This window comes from Scyliorhinus torazame, chromosome 13 (assembly GCF_047496885.1).
Source record: "Scyliorhinus torazame isolate Kashiwa2021f chromosome 13, sScyTor2.1, whole genome shotgun sequence".
Classification (NCBI taxonomy): Eukaryota; Metazoa; Chordata; class Chondrichthyes; order Carcharhiniformes; family Scyliorhinidae; genus Scyliorhinus; species Scyliorhinus torazame.
Window position 1 is genome coordinate 23,242,043 of NC_092719.1, and position 20,013 is coordinate 23,262,055.

Consider the following 20,013-nt stretch of genomic DNA (forward strand, 5'->3'; position numbering starts at 1 on the left):
GAGACTTGGCTATCTCTGTTGGGTGAAAATCAAGTTCGCCATGAAGGGTCAATGTTAGGGTTCGCCTGGAGGTGGCAACCGTTCGTTGACTTCTTTGTGGAAAATTAATCGTCAGCAGAAAGGCGGGGGGGGGGGGGGGGGGGGGGGGGGGGGCGGTTAGTTTAGCTTAGAGTACGAGGTTAATAAAGGTGGACCTGTAAGGGAGGAAGACGGCTTTTGCACTATGTTTATAGATTCAGGTACATTGTTCATTTTGTTGTTGTTGTAAAACCAAAAATACCTCAATAAAATGTTTGTTAAAAAGAGATAAGCTCAGCATCTACAGGCCAGCCAGTTTAACTTTGGTGAGGAAACGTCTAGATCTAGAATCAATCATTCAGGGCAAAATGAATAGACACATGGTCAAACGTGGGTTAATTAAGGAGAGCCAGCATGAATTTCTTCAGGGAAAATTGTGTTTAACTGACTTGGGAATTTTTTGAAGAGGTAACAGAAGGAATTGATGAAGGTAATCTTATTGATGTGATGGACATAGACTTCAAAAAAGCATTTGAAACAGTGCTGCAAAAGCGAGTGAGCCACGTTTTAGCTGATTTGAATAAAAGCAACAAAGACAGTGTGTAGTGGACTTCCCCAGGGGTTGCTGCTGCTACCTTTGCTTTTCCTGATATGACCTAGACCTTGGCGTCAAGAGCACAATTTCAAAATTTACAGATGATACGAAACTTGGAAGCATTGTGAACTCTGAAGAGGATAGTGTGGAGCCTAAAAGGACATAAACAGGTGGGTGGAATGGACAGACAGGTGGCAGATGAGGTTCAATGCAGAGAAATGTGAAGTCATTAATTTTTAGCAGGAGGAACACAGAGAGACAATATAAAATAAAGGATACAATTCTAAAGGAGTGGCTGAGCAGAGCGACCTGGCGGCATGCGTACATAAATCATTGAAGATGGCAAATTAGGTCGAGAGAGCAGTTAATAAAGCATATAGTATTCTGGGCTTTATAAATAGGGGCAGAGAGTACAAGAGCAAAGAGGTTATGTTGAACTTGTATAAACCACTAGTGCAGCCTAAGCTGGAGTATTGCATCCAGTTCTGGGTGTGGCATTTAAAGGTATGAAGGCATTGGAGAGTGTGCAGAAAAGATTGATGAGAATGTTTCCAGGGTGGAGGAACTTCAGTTATGAAGAGAGATTGGAGAAGCTGGGACTATGTTTCCTGAAGTCCGAAAGGAAATTTGATATAGGTATTCAAAACCAAGAGGGGCTGGACAGTGTAGTTAGGAAATATATCCCCATTCGAGAATGAGAGGGCACAGGTTCAAAGTAATTGGCAAAAGAAGCAAACGCTATATGAGAAAAAAGCTTTTTCACACAGTGAGTGGTAAAGGTCTGGAATGCGCTGCCTGAGAGTGTGGTGAAGACAGGTGCAATTAAAGCATTCACAAAGGAATTAAACACTGATCGGAAAGGGAAGAATGTGCAGGGTGACGCAGAAAAGGCAGAAGAATGGCTCCAAGTGATCTGCTCCTACAGAGAGTCAGTGTAGACATAATGGATTAAATGGCCTCCTTTCTGCCCTGTAACAACTCTGCGATTCACCCCTGCCCTCGAACTGCCATTATACTTCCTCCCAGAGGTAGAATCTCCAACACAAGTAGGGAATGCTGCCAGGAGATTGCTGCCGTTTTGGCCAAGAAAAGCAGCAAGGATTGGCGAAGCATAGGGCTGAGTGAAATTACCGCTTCCAAGATATGGCAAGTTGCATCAAATCCATTGACCTGGATACCCAGCAGCCACAGCGGAGGTTGAAAAATATTCTCATGTCCCATTTCTCAAAATGTAAATATTGCGCTTTCTTTCTGTCAGTACAGGGTTCCGTTTCCCTTACATTACTGATGCTGGTGGAGGGAGGTTAGCAGTAGATAATAATAATCTTTATTAGTGTCACAAGTTGGCTTGCATTAACACTGAAATGAAGTTACTGTGAAAATCCCCTAGTCGCCTGGTCGGGTACAACGTGGGAGAATTCAGAATGTCCAATTCACCTAATAAGCACGTCTTTTGGGACTTTGTGGGAGGAAACCGGAGCACCCGGAGTAAACCCACGCAGACACGGGGAGAACGTGCAGACTCCGCACAGCGACCCAAGCCGGGAATCAAATCTGGCCCCTGACGCTGTGAAGAAACAGTGCTAACTACTGTGCTACCATGCCGGTAGATGGAAGTAGGGGGTTAATAAGAGGCATCGTTGCTCAGGGTGGGACTGGTCAGCAGCAGTTAGAATGAGCAGCAAGTCAGGAGGGGCCTCTGACATTTAGTGATGGGAGGCAAGAGGGAGAAAAAAGTGCACAGCAAACCTCAAAGAACGTATCAAACCCTGGCCGATGGAAGAAATGGACTGCGCCTCTCGATTTCTATCAAAAAGGCTGCTGCTGCTAAATCCCAAAGAAGTTAACCACAGATTCCACTCAAACTTTAATGTATAGGTATTCAGCATATTTACAAAGTTCACAGCCACAACACTGAGAAGCTACCGTTTAATTCAAAATATTCCTCCAACTAACTACAAAGCAATACCAAAAATATTTCATATAAAAAATGTTAAGGTTTCTTGCATTGTGTCCAGCTCATAACCACACACCTGCAAATGCGTGCACCACACTGCAGACAGGACACACATGCGGACAGGACCACACATTGGTCTCACAGCCTGCCAAGTCACAATCTCGGCTACTGCATTTAAATTACGTATCGGAGAATGCCAGTGTCTGTGGGACTGGGACGGCAGCAGCCAACCTGACCTTCAGGAAACAAGGGGGGATTTCCAATGGAAAGCAATGGATTGGAACGTCAGCCTCAGCTGTACCAGAGAAGAAAACCACTGCTCACTTCCCATCTTCTCCCTTGGAGCCCTGCTCCCCGAGTTCAATTACACTATTGTCAGCATCAGGTTTCATCCCGCAGTCTGCACCAGGATTCTCGTCTGTGATGTTCTCCAGCTCTCGGCTTAGGTCTGCGCTCTCCTGGTCACTGGCCTCACCCTCTGTGCCTGAGCTGGCATTAGATAGGTCCTTATCCTGCACTGCCAATGGATCAAGGGCTTCCTTGGAGGTCACTCCACCACCATCATCCTTCGAGCTGCTGCGGTTCGGGAGAAAGCTGCAAATCAGACCACTTCTCCGTGTGAAATTGTTTTCTTTGATTTTCAAATACTCCACTCCTCCTGGATAGAAAACACCAAATCACATTCATTACCACAGATCTGAATCCAAACCTATCCTCGCCCCATTACAGAAGACAGCTTGCTCTTAATAGAAACCAATGAGACCGTTCACACAGCCGATTCGAATGAACCGATCCAGAACAAAAAAAAACACATCATGCCCCTCCTCTCTCGCCATTGTTAGTTGAAGCTCAGTGGGTAGTGCTCTCACCTCAGAATAAGAAGGTTATTTCTTCAAGCTCCATTCCAGAAATGTCAGCACCTAATCCAAGCTGACACTCCAGGGCAGTGGTGATGGAACCCTACACAGTTGGAGGTACCAGCTTTCAGATGAGGCATTATAAAGGAGGCCCCCACAGTGGTCTGACCTCAATATGGTACTGCACAATGTTACCATGGCTGCCTCAGATGGTTTTATGGCTCCAGGTCCACACCACCTTTACGGCATTGTTTGTGCCAAATGGGGGCCCAATCCTGAATGAGAACAATTAAACCTCTGCAGCACACCCAGCATTTTCATGTTTACATTGGTTCTTAGTGGCTGAAATATGCACAAAATATTTAGGAGACAGGGAAAAACAGTCTGTGGCAGTTGGGCATTTTTGGAGAAGGGTTGTCACTGTATCTTCAGAACTGGGAGAGGATTTGTCTCCGTTTCCCCTCGGCTAAGGGGCATGGGAGAGATGGAAGGTGAAATGATGGCTGTTCCTCCTCCAATAACCACTGCTGGAAGTACACATGGAGTTGTTGAAGGAGGATAGCACTGAGCTTATTTCCAAAAGCAATGCTGACATTTATTATAAATGGAAGATGGGATATGGGTGAGGGTTCATAGGTTGCTGCATTATTGCAACTATGAACAGCAGCAGTTTCAGGGGAGGAGGGAGGGGAGGGAGAGAAAGAAAAGGGAATAGAATCAATCAAACCTGTGCTCTCTTCTCCTTCCTTTTTCTCACTCAGGAACGTCCGCTTCATTAGCAACTTCTTTGCTGTGTGACATTTGTATTTCAGCAACGGTTTATCTTCCAACTCAGGGTCTGAAACGAAGCACAGACCTTGTGGTATTTCAGCCTTGGCTACATTCCCTGCTGTCAGTCAGAGCCCATGGAGGATGGGCCAGGAGGAATGCACCAGTTAACATAACATAATCAGCTGCAACATCACTTGTGCTGTTGGGAACAAAAATCCTATTCTGTTTTTTTTAATTGTCTTTTGACATTGTTGCCTTCCCACTATCACTCCCAAAATCTTTTGGGTCTTTTTGTGCTTATTCAGATTTATTGTATAATTATGTCCCATGCTTCCATAATGGCAATTGGGACAAAGGATTTAAATTCAATGAAGCTCATCCTTCAGGTATATTTCTGCTCATTTCAGTGGACCATTATTTTGCTGCATTTAGCCTGCCTGGTAAATTATTCCAAACATTATTCATGCAATTGGGAGAAGATACCTTCAAAGAAGGAGAAGAAAGAAGGAAAGAAGGAGAAGAAAGAAGGAAAGGAGGAAAAGAAAGAAGGAAGGAAAGGAGAAGAAAGAAAAAGAAAGGAGGAAGGAAAGAAGGAGAAGGAAGGAAAAAGAAGGAGAGGAAAGAAAAAGAAGAAAGAAAAAGAAGAAGAAAGAAAAAGAAGAAGAAAGAAAAAGAAGAAAGAAAAAGGAGAAGAAAGAAAAAGAAAGGAGGAAGGAAAGAAGGAGAAGAAGGAAGGAAAGAAGGAGAAGAAGGAAGGAAAAGGAGAAGAAAGAAAAAGAAGGAGAAGAAGGAAAAAGGAGAAGAAAGAAAAAGAAGGAGAGAGCGGGGAGAGAGAGGGGGAGAAAGAAAGAGAGAGAAAGAAAGAACATAGAACATACAGCACAGAACAGGCCCTTCGGCCCACGATGTTGTGCCGAACCTTTGTCCTAGATTAATCATAGATTATCATTGAATTTACAGTGCAGAAGGAGGCCATTCGGCCCTTTGAGTCTGCACCAGCTCTTGGAAAGAGCACCCTACCCAAACTCAACACCTCCACCCAACACCAAGGGCAATTTGGACATTAAGGGCAATTTATCATTCGCCAATTCACCTAACCCGCACATCTTTGGACTGTGGGAGGAAACCGGAGCACCCGGAGGAAACCCACGCAGACACGGGGAGGACGTGCAGACTCCGCACAGACAATGACCCAAGCCAGAATCGAACCTGGGACCATGGATCTGTGAAGCAATTGTGCTATCCACAATGCTACCGTGCTGCCCTTAAGAACAAATAAATCTACACTATATCATTTTCCCGTAATCCATGTACCTATCCAACAGCTGCTTGAAGGTCCCTAATGTTTCCGACTCAACTACTTCCACAGGCAGTGCATTCCATGCCCCCACTACTCTCTGGGTAAAGAACCTACCTCTGATATCCCTCCTATATCTTCCACCTTTCACCTTAAATTTATGTCCCCTTGTAATGGTGTGTTCCACCTGGGGAAAAAGTCTCTGACTGTCTACTCTATCTATTCCCCTGATCATCTTATAAACCTCTATCAAGTCGCCCCTCATCCTTCTCCGCTCTAATGAGAAAAGGCCTAGCACCCTCAACCTTTCTTCGTAAGACCTACTCTCCATTCCAGGCAACATCCTGGTAAATCTTCTTTGCACCTTTTCCAGAGCTTCCACATCCTTCCTAAAATGAGGCGACCAGAACTGTACACAGTACTCCAAATGTGGCCTTACCAAAGTTTTGTACAGCTGCATCATCACCTCACGGCTCTTAAATTCAATCCCTCTGTTAATGAACGCGAGCACACCATAGGCCTTCTTCACAGCTCGATCCACTTGAGTGGCAACTTTCAAAGATGTATGAACATAGACCCCAAGGTCTCTCTGCTCCTCCACAATGCCAAGAACTCTACCGTTAACCCTGTATTCCGCATTCATATTTGTCCTTCCAAAATGGACAACCTCACACTTTTCAGGGTTAAACTCCATCTGCCACTTCTCAGCCCAGCTCTGCATCCTATCTATGTCTCTTTGCAGCCGACAACAGCCCTCCTTACTATCCACAACTCCACCAATCTTCGTATCGTCTGCAAATTTACTGACCCACCCTTCAACTCCCTCATCCAAGTCATTAATGAAAATCACAAACAGCAGAGGACCCAGAACTGATCCCTGCGGTACACCACTGGTAACTGGGATCCAGGCTGAATATTTGCCATCCACCACCACTCTCTGACTTCTATCGGTTAGCCAGTTCGTTATCCAACTGGCCAAATTTCCCACTATCCCATGCCTCCTTACTTTGTGCAGAAGCCTACCATGGGGAACTTTATCAAATGCCTTACTAAAATCCATGTACACTACATCCACTGCTTTACCTTCATCCACATGCTTGGTCACCTCCTCAAAGAATTCAATAAGATTTGTAAGGCAAGACCTACCCCTCACAAATCCGTGCTGACTATCCCTAATCAAGCAGTGTCTTTCCAGATGCTCAGAAATCCTATCCTTCAGTACCCTTTCCATTACTTTGCCTACCACCGAAGTAAGACTAACAAGAGAGACTAACTAAAGAGAGAGAAAGAAAGAGAGAGAAAGAAAGAGAGAGAAAGAGAGAGAGAAAGAAAGAGAGAGAGAAAGAAAGAGAGAGAGAGACAGAAAGAAAGAAAAAGAGAAAGAAAGAAAAAGAGAAAGAATCAAAGTATATTCTTCTCACTCAGGGTCTGCCTTGGCTTAATTTGTAGCACCCTTGCCTCTGAAACAGAAGAATCATGAGTTCAAGCTCCATCCCATAGTCCTGCACACAATCTGGGCAGGCAGTACAGTGCAGTACGGTACTGAATTGTCAACGGTGCTGTCTTTCAGATAATACATTACCCCCACACTCCTTTATGTCCTCTATGCTGGGTATAAAATATCCCATGCCACCATCTGAAGAAAAGCATGAGAGCTCTCCAAGAGATTCCTGATGAACATTTATCCCTCGACTCACATCAAAAGTAATCTCATTGTTTTTGTGCAGGATCTTTGTACTGAGATTGGCTTCCATATTTCCGACATGGCAACAGAAAACTCTCAAGTGTCAGGAATATCTGGAATAATGTACCAGGCAGAATAAGTGGGGCAAAACATTGAGTATACTCAAACTACCATAAATATGCTTCAGAGATTAGCTTTGATGGGATAAATGGCTTTCATCACCCCAATTGCAATTATGTATCCAAAGTTTTCTACAAAGCTTCCTCTATGCTGCCCCATCAGCTACTCAATGGGCCTTTTTCAAGGGCAAATAGATTTGGATAATAAATGCTGGCCTTGCTAGCAAAGCCCACCTCTCATGAATGAAAAAAATCTTGAAAAAGGTTACAGCATGGGTTAGACACAGAGTGGGTGAAATACAGAGTAAAGCTACCGCTACACTATCCCATCAAACTCTCCAACGGCAGGTACAGTACAGGTTAGATACAGAGAAAAGCTCCCTCTATACTATCTCATCAAAATACTCCCAGGGCAACTACTGCACAGGCTGGTACGGAGGGAACACTGCTTGCCACATTCCTCACCAATGAAGAGAGAAGTCAAGTAGAGTCCAAGCAGAGTGAAAGAGGCAGGAACAACACTTTGAAAAATAAGAGGGAGTGGCTTTGTTCGTGCAGTGCGACACACACGGTTTTGTTTGGGACTGCAGCGTGGGAAGCAAGCGGTGTATTTTAAGAACAAAAAAAAAACCTTACATTTAAGGATATAAGAAATAGGAGCCAAATAGTTCCTCAGCCTGGTCTACCATTCAATAAGATCTCAGCATGGTCTACCATTCAATAAGATCTCAGCCTGTTCTACCATTCAATATCACAGTATCTTCTATCTATATTTTCTCTACTCTATCCCAATATTTACTTAACACATTTCACAACCTCAGGATGGCCAAAAGCACTTTGCAGCTAATGGAGTACTTTCTAAAGTAGCCACTGTTGTGAGAAAGGGTGGATCAGAAACCCTCAGCAAATTTAAAAAGACTTGGATATGCACCTGAAGTGCCATAAGAACAGACTGAAACCAGGAAAGTAGGGTTAGGCTGGATTGCTCGTTTCAGCCAGCAGAGATTTGATTGGCTGAATGTCTGTCTCCTGTGCTTTAAATTTTCAATATGTATGAAATAAAGCAGACAATTTGCACACAACAAGTTCCTGGAAATAACCGGATGATCTGTTTTAGTGGTTCGGATTGACAGATAAATAATGACCAACATTAGCTCTTCCTCAAAATAGTGCCATGAGATTTTATGTCCACCGGAGAGAGCAGGTGGAGGCTTTGGTTTAATAACTAGAGTCATAGATGTCTACAGCATGGAATAAGGCCCTTCAGCCCAGCTTGTCCATGCCACCCAGTTTCTATCACTAAGCTAGTCCCACTTGCCCACATTTGGCCCATATCCCTCTATACACACCCTGCCCATGTACCTGTCTAACTGCTTTTAGACAAATCGTATCCGCCTCTACACTGCATCTGGCAGCCCATTCCAAATGCTCACCACCCTCTTGTGAAGAAATTTCCCCTCTGGTCTCTTTTGTATCTCTCCCCTCTCACCTTAAACCTATGCCCTCTAGTTCTAGACTCCTCTACCTTCGGGAAAAGATCTATGCTCCTCATTATTTTATAGACCTCTATAAGTTCACCCCTCAGACTCATATGCTCTAGGCAAAAAAGTCCCAGCCTATCCAGCCTCTCCTTATAACTCAGCCCATCAAATCCTGTAGCATCCTCATAAATCTCTTCTGCGCTCTTTCTAGTTTAACAATATCCTGACCAGAACAGAACACAGTATTCCATGCGTGGTCTTACCACTCTTCTGGAAAACAGTACATGTGAGTGTAGCACTCTCTCAATACTGCAATGCAGTGTTAGCCAAGATTTATGTTCTCAAGTCTCTGGAATGGGACTTGAGCACAAGTCTTTTTCAGTACATTTGTTGCTATTTTCAAAACATACCACACTTACCTGGCTCGCATGTCTCTTCAAATATCACACATGTTCCAAGCACATCTAGTAATGGAACAAACGGCCCCAAGTTAGTAGAGACTAAATTTGTTTGATGCATGCACACCCTCATCCACATTCAGTTTCACTCAGTTCTTTTCTACTGTGTAATTTCACGTATAGTGCTGTCACAAATGAAAACTCTTCTCAATAGAACATGGATCTATATAAAGTGCAAATGAAGCTCAAAGACCGAATCAGTGCAATGTCTACAGGGAGCTTAAAAAATTTAAGAACACAGAACGAGACTGAAACACAACTGGGATACACGTGATTTTTACCCCAAGTTATAAGAGTTGTGTAATACATTTATTCTTTTAGCTCCCTCAAATTCCAGTCAGTCGCACATGGGAGTCTTCATAGTTGATCATCTCCTCACCCGAGTCTCTCCAGCATGGGTTGGATGGCAGTAAGGTTCCTCTTGAGCCCATGACACATGGAAACATTAACACCCCACCCATTGTCCCTGCGATGCCAATGATCGCATCCAGGATCTTCCTGGTATTGAGAACCTAGTACTAGCCCCCACGGGCTATTCATGCACATCCGTCCCCTGCAATAACCACTGCACAAAACACTTGATGAAGTGAAACACTGGCCTTCGTACTCTCCAGCAAACACGCATTTGTCCACCTGCATGACTGGCTGCTCAGTGTCTATTCCCTGGAAGAGAAAGGGGAGAGAACCTCAAATGTTTCAGGTGAATTAGAAATGGTTCAAGCAACCCCACAGTAAACAGACTGTATTAAACTTGGAGCCTGCTCCCTAATCAGAAGAACTGCTAGTTGAAAAAGGATCAACGTCTATTTAGTTTTCCTTCTATCATGCTGGACACAACATTAATGAAATTGTCGACTAATCAATCTCTCACAATTAATCTACCCAAACACGAGTGGAAAACTTTGGGAACCTTGCAGCCAAAGTCACATGTTCCTTCCTAGCAAGCTACACTGACCACATGCCATATCTCAAATGACACATTTATTTCAAAAACATTATTCTCTCACTTGCAATTGAATGAATCAATACGGACAGCTTCCAGCATTATCCAGATCTTGTTATGGTTCCATGATTATATGGAACAACCTTGGTCCCATACAGAATCATACAAAGCAGCTCCCACAAATGGGAGAACGTTCAATATCTGTGTGCTTGCTCCAAACACGGAAGGAGGTCACACATGTTTCCCTGCTGGCTCAGTGGCCTGTGTGGATATCAGCACTGAACTGAATTTCCCTGCTAGCCAAAACAACTTGAGATTTATGCTTCCCACATTCACAAAAGAACAGGAGCTGGTGGGAGGTAACTGGAGAATGAAAGGATAAATGACAACGTGCTACCCATTGAACCACCTACCACTGCCACGATGGATCAGTAAAATAGCAGGGTTACTTTGTACAGCAATGGACAAGTGCTTCTAAGATGATTTAATATATTCACGACATGGTAGACAATTGACCTTAGGACATGCCAAAAGATTTTGCAGCCAATTAAATACTTTTGAAGTGCAGTCATATCAGAGGCGCGACAAACAATTTGCACACAGCAAGCTCCCACAAACACTGAGATAAATGAACAGATCAGTGGTTTTTAAGATGTTGGTAGAGGAATAAACATTGGCCAGGACACCCAGGAAAACTTCTGATTTTTCTTCAAATGATCTGATAAGATTTCTTTATGTTTGCCTGAGGGGGTTAATGTCTCAACTGAAAGAGAGCACGTCTGACAGTACAGCACTCCCGCAGTACTGCACTAGAGTGTCAGCCTAGATTTTGTGCTAAGTCTCTGGATTGGAACTTGAACCCACAACCTCCTGACTCAGAGGCGACTGTCCTACCGACTGAGCCACAGTATTTTGATCAAGGGTTTACCCCACTGGGAAATTCCTCCTAAATAGCGGAGGACAATTGCTGTCAGCCAGGGAGAGAAACCCACTTTCCCACATTATGCTATGGAACTCAGGACAATATACCCATCGCAGAGAGCAGTTAGCATAAAACAGGGGCCCTTTGGTTATATACATGAAAGGCAGCGTGACTGGCAGCTGCATGCCATGCACTTACCACAATCTTGCACTCATTCCTGCACTTCAACAGGAAGTCTGGGTCAATGATCCCTGACAGTTCCACCACTACCAGCTGCTCCTGTAGAGTTCAAAAACAGGGGACAATCAGCTCAGCAGAGAGAGCCATCAAGCAACTTCTTCCACCAGCACATCATACGAGTGAGTCGAGGAAGGGAGCAGTCAGACTGCATCAAAACCAAGTTTATTAGCAAATCCAGAAACTTGTGGGAGAGTTGTTTGGAAAAGGAGCAAAGAAAGAACATACTCAGGTTGAGCTGAGGGAAAGTGTTTCTTTGTGTATTCACGGTTATACTGTAGGGAACTCAGCAACCAGTTTAAGGTTGGGACATTTATAGTTTTGGTCTCAGGGAATTAAGTGATATTGAGAGCGGGAGGAAAGTGGAGTTGAAGTCCAAGGTCAGCCATGATTGTACTGAATTAAAGATTCACCAGGCTGATTCCTAAGATGACATATTGTCATACGAGGAGAGTCAGAGTCTGTATTCACTGTAATTTAGAAGAATCAAAAGGGGATCTAATTGAAACATGTAAAACTCTGCCAGGGTTGGACAGACTGGATGCAGGGATGTCGATTCCTCTGGTGGAGGGGGGGGAACAAGGGGCCACCATCTCTGGATAATGATGAGGCGGTTTAGGACAGATGAGGAGAAATTTTTTCACTCAGAGGGTGCTGAACCTGTAGAATTCTCTAATGTAGAATACAGAGGCCAAGTCATGGAATAGAAGGAAATAAATAGATTTCCAGACACCAAGGGTGTTAAGAGGTATAGGGAGAGCGTGGGAGTATGGTGTTGAGATGGAGGATCAACCAAGATCAGACTGAGGGGTGGAAAAGGCTGGAAGGGCATATGTGGTCTACTCCTACTCGTATTTCATCAGAATCCAGGAGGCCATTCGACCAATTGACCCTCTAAAAGAGCACCTTACCTCGACCCACACCCCCATCCTATCGTAGTAACCCTATTTTTTTTTATAAATAGTGTACCAAATTTTTTTTCTCTCCAATTAAGGAGCAATTTAGCATGGCCAATCCACATCAGATCCTGCACATCTTTTGGGTGGTGGGGACGAAACCCACACAGACAAGGGGAGAATGTGCAAACTCCACAAAGACAGTGACCCAGGGCCGGGATTCAAACCCAGGTCCTCAGCACCGTAGGCTGAGTGTTAACCACTGCACCACGTGCTGCTCGCAGTAACCCTACTTAACATGCACATATGGCCCATCAAGTCTGCACCAGCCCTTGGAAAGAGCACACTACTGAAGCCCACCTTATCTCCGTAACCCCACCCAACATTTTTGGACACCAGGATCAATTTAGCATGGCAAATCCACCTAACCCACCTAAGGGGGCAGGGGGAAAGGGGCCGGGCCAGGGGGAAAGGGGCCGGGCCAGGGGGAAAGGGGCCGGGCCAGGGGGAAAGGGGCCGGGCCAGGGGGAAAGGGGCCGGGCCAGGGGGAAAGGGGCCGGGCCAGGGGGAAAGGGGCCGGGCCAGGGGGAAAGGGGCCGGGCCAGGGGGAAAGGGGCCGGGCCAGGGGGAAAGGGGCCGGGCCAGGGGGAAAGGGGCCGGGCCAGGGGGAAAGGGGCCGGGCCAGGGGGAAAGGGGCCGGGCCAGGGGGAAAGGGGCCGGGCCAGGGGGAAAGGGGCCGGGCCAGGGGGAAAGGGGCCGGGCCAGGGGGAAAGGGGCCGGGCAAGGGGGAAAGGGGCCGGGCAAGGGGGAAAGGGGCCGGGCAAGGGGGAAAGGGGCCGGGCAAGGGGGAAAGGGGCCGGGCAAGGGGGAAAGGGGCCGGGCAAGGGGGAAAGGGGCCGGGCAAGGGGGAAAGGGGCCGGGCAAGGGGGAAAGGGGCCGGGCAAGGGGGAAAGGGGCCGGGCAAGGGGGAAAGGGGCCGGGCAAGGGGGAAAGGGGCCGGGCAAGGGGGAAAGGGGCCGGGCAAGGGGGAAAGGGGCCGGGCAAGGGGGAAAGGGGCCGGGCAAGGGGGAAAGGGGCCGGGCAAGGGGGAAAGGGGCCGGGCAAGGGGGAAAGGGGCCGGGCAAGGGGGAAAGGGGCCGGGCAAGGGGGAAAGGGGCCGGGCAAGGGGGAAAGGGGCCGGGCAAGGGGGAAAGGGGCCGGGCAAGGGGGAAAGGGGCCGGGCAAGGGGGAAAGGGGCCGGGCAAGGGGGAAAGGGGCCGGGCAAGGGGGAAAGGGGCCGGGCAAGGGGGAAAGGGGCCGGGCAAGGGGGAAAGGGGCCGGGCAAGGGGGAAAGGGGCCGGGCAAGGGGGAAAGGGGCCGGGCAAGGGGGAAAGGGGCCGGGCAAGGGGGAAAGGGGCCGGGCAAGGGGGAAAGGGGCCGGGCAAGGGGGAAAGGGGCCGGGCAAGGGGGAAAGGGGCCGGGCAAGGGGGAAAGGGGCCGGGCAAGGGGGAAAGGGGCCGGGCAAGGGGGAAAGGGGCCGGGCAAGGGGGAAAGGGGCCGGGCAAGGGGGAAAGGGGCCGGGCAAGGGGGAAAGGGGCCGGGCAAGGGGGAAAGGGGCCGGGCAAGGGGGAAAGGGGCCGGGCAAGGGGGAAAGGGGCCGGGCAAGGGGGAAAGGGGCCGGGCAAGGGGGAAAGGGGCCGGGCAAGGGGGAAAGGGGCCGGGCAAGGGGGAAAGGGGCCGGGCAAGGGGGAAAGGGGCCGGGCAAGGGGGAAAGGGGCCGGGCAAGGGGGAAAGGGGCCGGGCAAGGGGGAAAGGGGCCGGGCAAGGGGGAAAGGGGCCGGGCAAGGGGGAAAGGGGCCGGGCAAGGGGGAAAGGGGCCGGGCAAGGGGGAAAGGGGCCGGGCAAGGGGGAAAGGGGCCGGGCAAGGGGGAAAGGGGCCGGGCAAGGGGGAAAGGGGCCGGGCAAGGGGGAAAGGGGCCGGGCAAGGGGGAAAGGGGCCGGGCAAGGGGGAAAGGGGCCGGGCAAGGGGGAAAGGGGCCGGGCAAGGGGGAAAGGGGCCGGGCAAGGGGGAAAGGGGCCGGGCAAGGGGGAAAGGGGCCGGGCAAGGGGGAAAGGGGCCGGGCAAGGGGGAAAGGGGCCGGGCAAGGGGGAAAGGGGCCGGGCCAGGGGGAAAGGGGCCGGGCCAGGGGGAAAGGGGCCGGGCCAGGGGGAAAGGGGCCGGGCCAGGGGGAAAGGGGCCGGGCCAGGGGGAAAGGGGCCGGGCCAGGGGGAAAGGGGCCGGGCCAGGGGGAAAGGGGCCGGGCCAGGGGGAAAGGGGCCGGGCCAGGGGGAAAGGGGCCGGGCCAGGGGGAAAGGGGCCGGGCCAGGGGGAAAGGGGCCGGGCCAGGGGGAAAGGGGCCGGGCCAGGGGGAAAGGGGCCGGGCCAGGGGGAAAGGGGCCGGGCAGGGGGAAGGGGGGGGGTCGGGCAGGGGGAAGGGGGGGGGTCGGGCAGGGGGAAGGGGGGGGGTCGGGCAGGGGGAAGGGCCGGGCAGGGGGAAGGGGGGGGTCGGGCAGGGGGAAGGGCCGGGCAGGGGGAAGGGGGGGGTCGGGCAGGGGGTGGGGGGTCGGGCAGGGGGTGGGGGGTCGGGCAGGGGGTGGGGGGTCGGGCAGGGGGTGGGGGGTCGGGCAGGGGGTGGGGGGTCGGGCAGGGGGTGGGGGTCGGGCAGGGGGAAGGGGGGGGGTCGGGCAGGGGGAAGGGGGGGGGTCGGGCAGGGGGAGGGGGGGGGGTCGGGCAGGGGGAAGGGGGGGGGTCGGGCAGGGGGAAGGGCCGGGCAGGGGGAAGGGGGGGGGTCGGGCAGGGGGAAGGGCCGGGCAGGGGGAAGGGGGAAGGGCCGGGCAGGGGGAAGGGGGGGGGTCGGGCAGGGGGTGGGGGGTCGGGCAGGGGGTGGGGGGTCGGGCAGGGGGTGGGGGGTCGGGCAGGGGGTGGGGGGTCGGGCAGGGGGTGGGGGGTCGGGCAGGGGGTGGGGGGTCGGGCAGGGGGTGGGGGGTCGGGCAGGGGGTGGGGGGTCGGGCAGGGGGTGGGGGGTCGGGCAGGGGGTGGGGGGTCGGGCAGGGGGTGGGGGGTCGGGCAGGGGGTGGGGGGTCGGGCAGGGGGTGGGGGGTCGGGCAGGGGGTGGGGGGTCGGGCAGGGGGTGGGGGGTCGGGCAGGGGGTGGGGGGTCGGGCAGGGGGTGGGGGGTCGGGCAGGGGGTGGGGGGTCGGGCAGGGGGTGGGGGGTCGGGCAGGGGGTGGGGGGTCGGGCAGGGGGTGGGGGGTCGGGCAGGGGGTGGGGGGTCGGGCAGGGGGTGGGGGGTCGGGCAGGGGGTGGGGGGTCGGGCAGGGGGTGGGGGGTCGGGCAGGGGGTGGGGGGTCGGGCAGGGGGTGGGGGGTCGGGCAGGGGGTGGGGGGTCGGGCAGGGGGTGGGGGGTCGGGCAGGGGGTGGGGGGTCGGGCAGGGGGTGGGGGGTCGGGCAGGGGGTGGGGGGTCGGGCAGGGGGTGGGGGGTCGGGCAGGGGGTGGGGGGTCGGGCAGGGGGTGGGGGGTCGGGCAGGGGGTGGGGGGTCGGGCAGGGGGTGGGGGGTCGGGCAGGGGGTGGGGGGTCGGGCAGGGGGTGGGGGGTCGGGCAGGGGGTGGGGGGTCGGGCAGGGGGTGGGGGGTCGGGCAGGGGGTGGGGGGTCGGGCAGGGGGTGGGGGGTCGGGCAGGGGGTGGGGGGTCGGGCAGGGGGTGGGGGGTCGGGCAGGGGGTGGGGGGTCGGGCAGGGGGTGGGGGGTCGGGCAGGGGGTGGGGGGTCGGGCAGGGGGTGGGGGGTCGGGCAGGGGGTGGGGGGTCGGGCAGGGGGTGGGGGGTCGGGCAGGGGGTGGGGGGTCGGGCAGGGGGTGGGGGGTCGGGCAGGGGGTGGGGGGTCGGGCAGGGGGTGGGGGGTCGGGCAGGGGGTGGGGGGTCGGGCAGGGGGTGGGGGGTCGGGCAGGGGGTGGGGGGTCGGGCAGGGGGTGGGGGGTCGGGCAGGGGGTGGGGGGTCGGGCAGGGGGTGGGGGGTCGGGCAGGGGGTGGGGGGTCGGGCAGGGGGTGGGGGGTCGGGCAGGGGGTGGGGGGTCGGGCAGGGGGTGGGGGGTCGGGCAGGGGGTGGGGGGTCGGGCAGGGGGTGGGGGGTCGGGCAGGGGGTGGGGGGTCGGGCAGGGGGTGGGGGGTCGGGCAGGGGGTGGGGGGTCGGGCAGGGGGTGGGGGGTCGGGCAGGGGGTGGGGGGTCGGGCAGGGGGTGGGGGGTCGGGCAGGGGGTGGGGGGTCGGGCAGGGGGTGGGGGGTCGGGCAGGGGGTGGGGGGTCGGGCAGGGGGTGGGGGGTCGGGCAGGGGGTGGGGGGTCGGGCAGGGGGTGGGGGGTCGGGCAGGGGGTGGGGGGGTCGGGCAGGGGGTGGGGGGGTCGGGCAGGGGGTGGGGGGCAGGGGGTGGGGGGCAGGGGGTGGGGGGCAGGGGGTGGGGGGTCGGGCAGGGGGTGGGGGGTCGGGCAGGGGGTGGGGGGTCGGGCAGGGGGTGGGGGGTCGGGCAGGGGGTGGGGGGGGTCGGGCAGGGGGTGGGGGGGGTCGGGCAGGGGGTGGGGGGGGTCGGGCAGGGGGTGGGGGGGGTCGGGCAGGGGGTGGGGGGGGTCGGGCAGGGGGTGGGGGGGGTCGGGCAGGGGGTGGGGGGGGTCGGGCAGGGGGTGGGGGGGGTCGGGCAGGGGGTGGGGGGGGTCGGGCAGGGGGTGGGGGGGGTCGGGCAGGGGGAGGGGGGGGTCGGGCAGGGGGAGGGGGGGGTCGGGCAGGGGGAGGGGGGGGTCGGGCAGGGGGAGGGGGGGGTCGGGCAGGGGGAGGGGGGGGTCGGGCAGGGGGAGGGGGGGGTCGGGCAGGGGGAGGGGGGGGTCGGGCAGGGGGAGGGGGGGGTCGGGCAGGGGGAGGGGGGGGTCGGGCAGGGGGAGGGGGGGGTCGGGCAGGGGGAGGGGGGGGTCGGGCAGGGGGAGGGGGGGGGTCGGGCAGGGGAGGGGGGGGGGGTCGGGCAGGGGAGGGGGGGGGTCGGGCAGGGGAGGGGGGGGTCGGGCAGGGGAGGGGGGGGGTCGGGCAGGGGGGGGGGAAGGGGGGGGGAAGAGGGGGTGGGAAGAGGGGGGGGAAGGGGAAGGGGGAATGGGAGAGGGTAGGGTAGGGTAGGGGGAGAGGGTAGGGTAGGGGAAGGTAGGGAAGTGGGTGGGGCAGGGGTAGGGAGTGGAAGGGGGGGTAGGCAGGCGAAGGGGGGATGGCAGAGGTAGGGGGTGTAGGAAAGGGGGGGGGAGGCGCCGTTTCCCCTTTAATCTCAGCAACCGGGGCCGGGCCTCACCTCCTCCTCCCAGCCCCCGTCCTGCGGCACCGGGACGTTCCCCGCCGCCATCTTCCCGCCGCTCCGCCGCTCCAGCACCGCCAATCGATCGCCGAACCGCACCTCCAATCGAATTCGGATCGACGCCTGCAGTGCTCTCCTCAGCATTCAAACCGACCGCGTCCAGTGAGAGCGACCAACCCCGAGACAAACAGCATTCACACACACGGAGAGCCTTTATTGACTGCACGGCGGAGGAGTTTGCTGTGAATCATTTTCCACATGTAAAGGCCTCCGAACAGGCAGACTTCCTTCACATCCAACTGCTCAATCCCCACAAAGGCAGAGCCGGGAGGCACGTTGGAAAAGGTCGGACACGGAGCTTTAAACTGCTTTATTTCACCGTAAGTGAACATGCAACCAGGGGCAGTTCTTACTCTCACTTAATTCAATCCGTGCAAGATGTCTCGATACAAAAATACTGCATGAGTGGGGGCTCTCCTCCCCACCCCACAGCAATGTTGTTGCCTTGCTCCATGAAGAGACCTGTGGGGTCCGGTAACTGCGAGGCCTACCTAACGAATCTGCCATCCTGCGCCATGGACACCGTTAGCCCGCCGGAGCCGCTTCAAATCGCTGGAAACCTCGGGCGTCAACTGGAAGCTGATCAAACAGCGCTTCCAGTTCTTCCTGGAAGCCACCGAAAGGGAAGGCGCTTCGGACACCAGGAAGATCGCCCTCCTCCTCTCCACGGCAGGGCAACACGCCACCCATGTCTACAACTCTCTGGTATTCGCTGAAGGTGAGGACAAGACCAAATACAAGACGGTCCTTCTCAAACTCGACCAACACTTCAGCGTCGAGGTAAACAAGAGTTTCGAGAGGTATCTCTTCCAGCAGCGCCTGCAGGGTAAGGATGAACCCTTTCAATCTTTCGTTACACACCTCCGTATCCTCGCGCAGTCCTGCGGTTACGACGCCACCTCCGATTCACTGATCCGGGACCAGATTGTTTTTGGGGTCACCTCGGGCACTCTACGCCAGGAGCTCCTCAAAATAAAAGGCCTCACCCTAGCGTCCGCCATCGAAGCCTGCGTCCTTCACGAAAACGCGACCAGCCGCTATGCCCAATTTAAAGCGGCCAAATCGGCACGGCAGGAGTCCTACGTGGCCGCATCCTACGAGGCCGAGCGGGTCCAGGCGATCGAGTGCCTCCCGGTCCACGGCCTGGATGAGGGCGGCCATTTTGCGCGCTTTACGTGCCCTCCTACGTTTGTGCGTGCCAAATAGGACGTCGATGCGCAGGCGCGCTCAACTCCAGACCGAACTGCGCATGCGCGGTGGCGTAACGAACGCCATGACGTCACGACGTGCGGCAACTGTGGTGCCACGCATTTAAAGCGGCAATGTCCGGCGAAGAACAGACCATGCCTACTCTGTGGCAAGATGGGCCACTACGCTGCCTGCTGTAGAGCACCTCAACCGGCCAACGCTCCCCAATTCCGACAGCCTCACAGGAACGTGCGGACCATTCAGCCTCCGGACTATGCGTCATTCCCAGCTGATTTCCAAAACAGTGACACAGACGACCGGGACGCCTTCCGTGTTGCGGTAATCTATAGGAACCAGATGTCTCCATCCAGGACCCACCAGCCGATGCCAGTTAACAGTTTCAATCCGGGTGATGAATGGTGTGCCACCCTGACGGTCAACCCGAATTCGTCGCCCACCTACAAGGCTGGACTTATGAGCTTGTGTGGACATTGAACTCACTGACGTTTTATACCACTGTGTTAACATGTTTCTCTTTTTTTCTTGTCGTTACAGGAGTTCGTTTTGCCGTTTACTAGTTCCATGTGTTTTGTTTATGGTACAACCTCGTTGCCATGTTGCACCTGACATCGTCCCATATATATATAGTTTAGCCTCATGCATATGATGTAAATATTGCACACACACACATTCAGCTGCACTCAGTACATATCTCTATTTATCACCACATAGGCACATGTTCTTGTAAAGAAGGGGGGATGTCATGATATTCAGGTAAACATCATGGTACATACATACTGACAGACAGATCAACGGACCAATCAACACACACAACACCACAGACAAGAGCGTACACACTATAAAACGGGGAACACGACACTTCCCGGGCATTCCAGCAGGAGACAGCTCGGGGCACAGAGCTCACAGCAAGCAACTCAGACATTCACCATGTGCTCAATGTGTCTATTAGTTAGTGCTAGGGTTAGGTTCACAGATACTAGGGTAATGAACAAACCACGGTGACCAGTTAACCATTGTATATAAAGTTAGTAATAAAACTGTGTTGTACCATTCGCCACCGTGTTGGTTCATCTATGTAGCAGAGCACCCAACAGGACAAGGCCCACCTTCCCCACCTCTTGTGCCTGGTGAAAGCTTCCAGTCAGAATTATCCGTTTGAAAACTTGACAA

General features: G+C 54.2%; 1 protein-coding gene across 1 annotated transcript; it reads right to left on the minus strand.

Annotated features, from left to right (window-relative positions):
• Positions 1-2,467: 2,467 nt before the first annotated feature.
• gtf3c6 (general transcription factor IIIC, polypeptide 6, alpha) lies at positions 2,468-18,608 on the minus strand. Its single transcript, XM_072471182.1, has 6 exons — positions 17,572-18,608; positions 11,301-11,381; positions 9,837-9,900; positions 9,199-9,243; positions 4,155-4,265; positions 2,468-3,228 (listed from the first exon to the last, which is right to left on the minus strand). Exons 1-6 carry the CDS (start codon positions 17,716-17,718, stop codon positions 2,891-2,893), a joined length of 786 nt encoding a protein of 261 aa, XP_072327283.1. The 5' UTR covers positions 17,719-18,608; the 3' UTR covers positions 2,468-2,890.
• Between the last annotated feature and the right edge of the window lie 1,405 nt (positions 18,609-20,013).

Coding starts and splice junctions, on each gene's coding strand:
- gtf3c6 (XM_072471182.1), bottom strand. CDS start 17,718: ATGCTGAGGAGAGCACTGCAGGCGTCGATCCGAATTCGATTGGAGGTG. Junction 11,382..17,571: donor ACGGGGGCTGGGAGGAGGAG/GTGAGGCCCGGC, acceptor TGAACTCTACAG/GAGCAGCTGGTAGTGGTGGA. Junction 4,266..9,198: donor TGAAGAGACATGCGAGCCAG/GTAAGTGTGGTA, acceptor GCTTCGTTTCAG/ACCCTGAGTTGGAAGATAAA.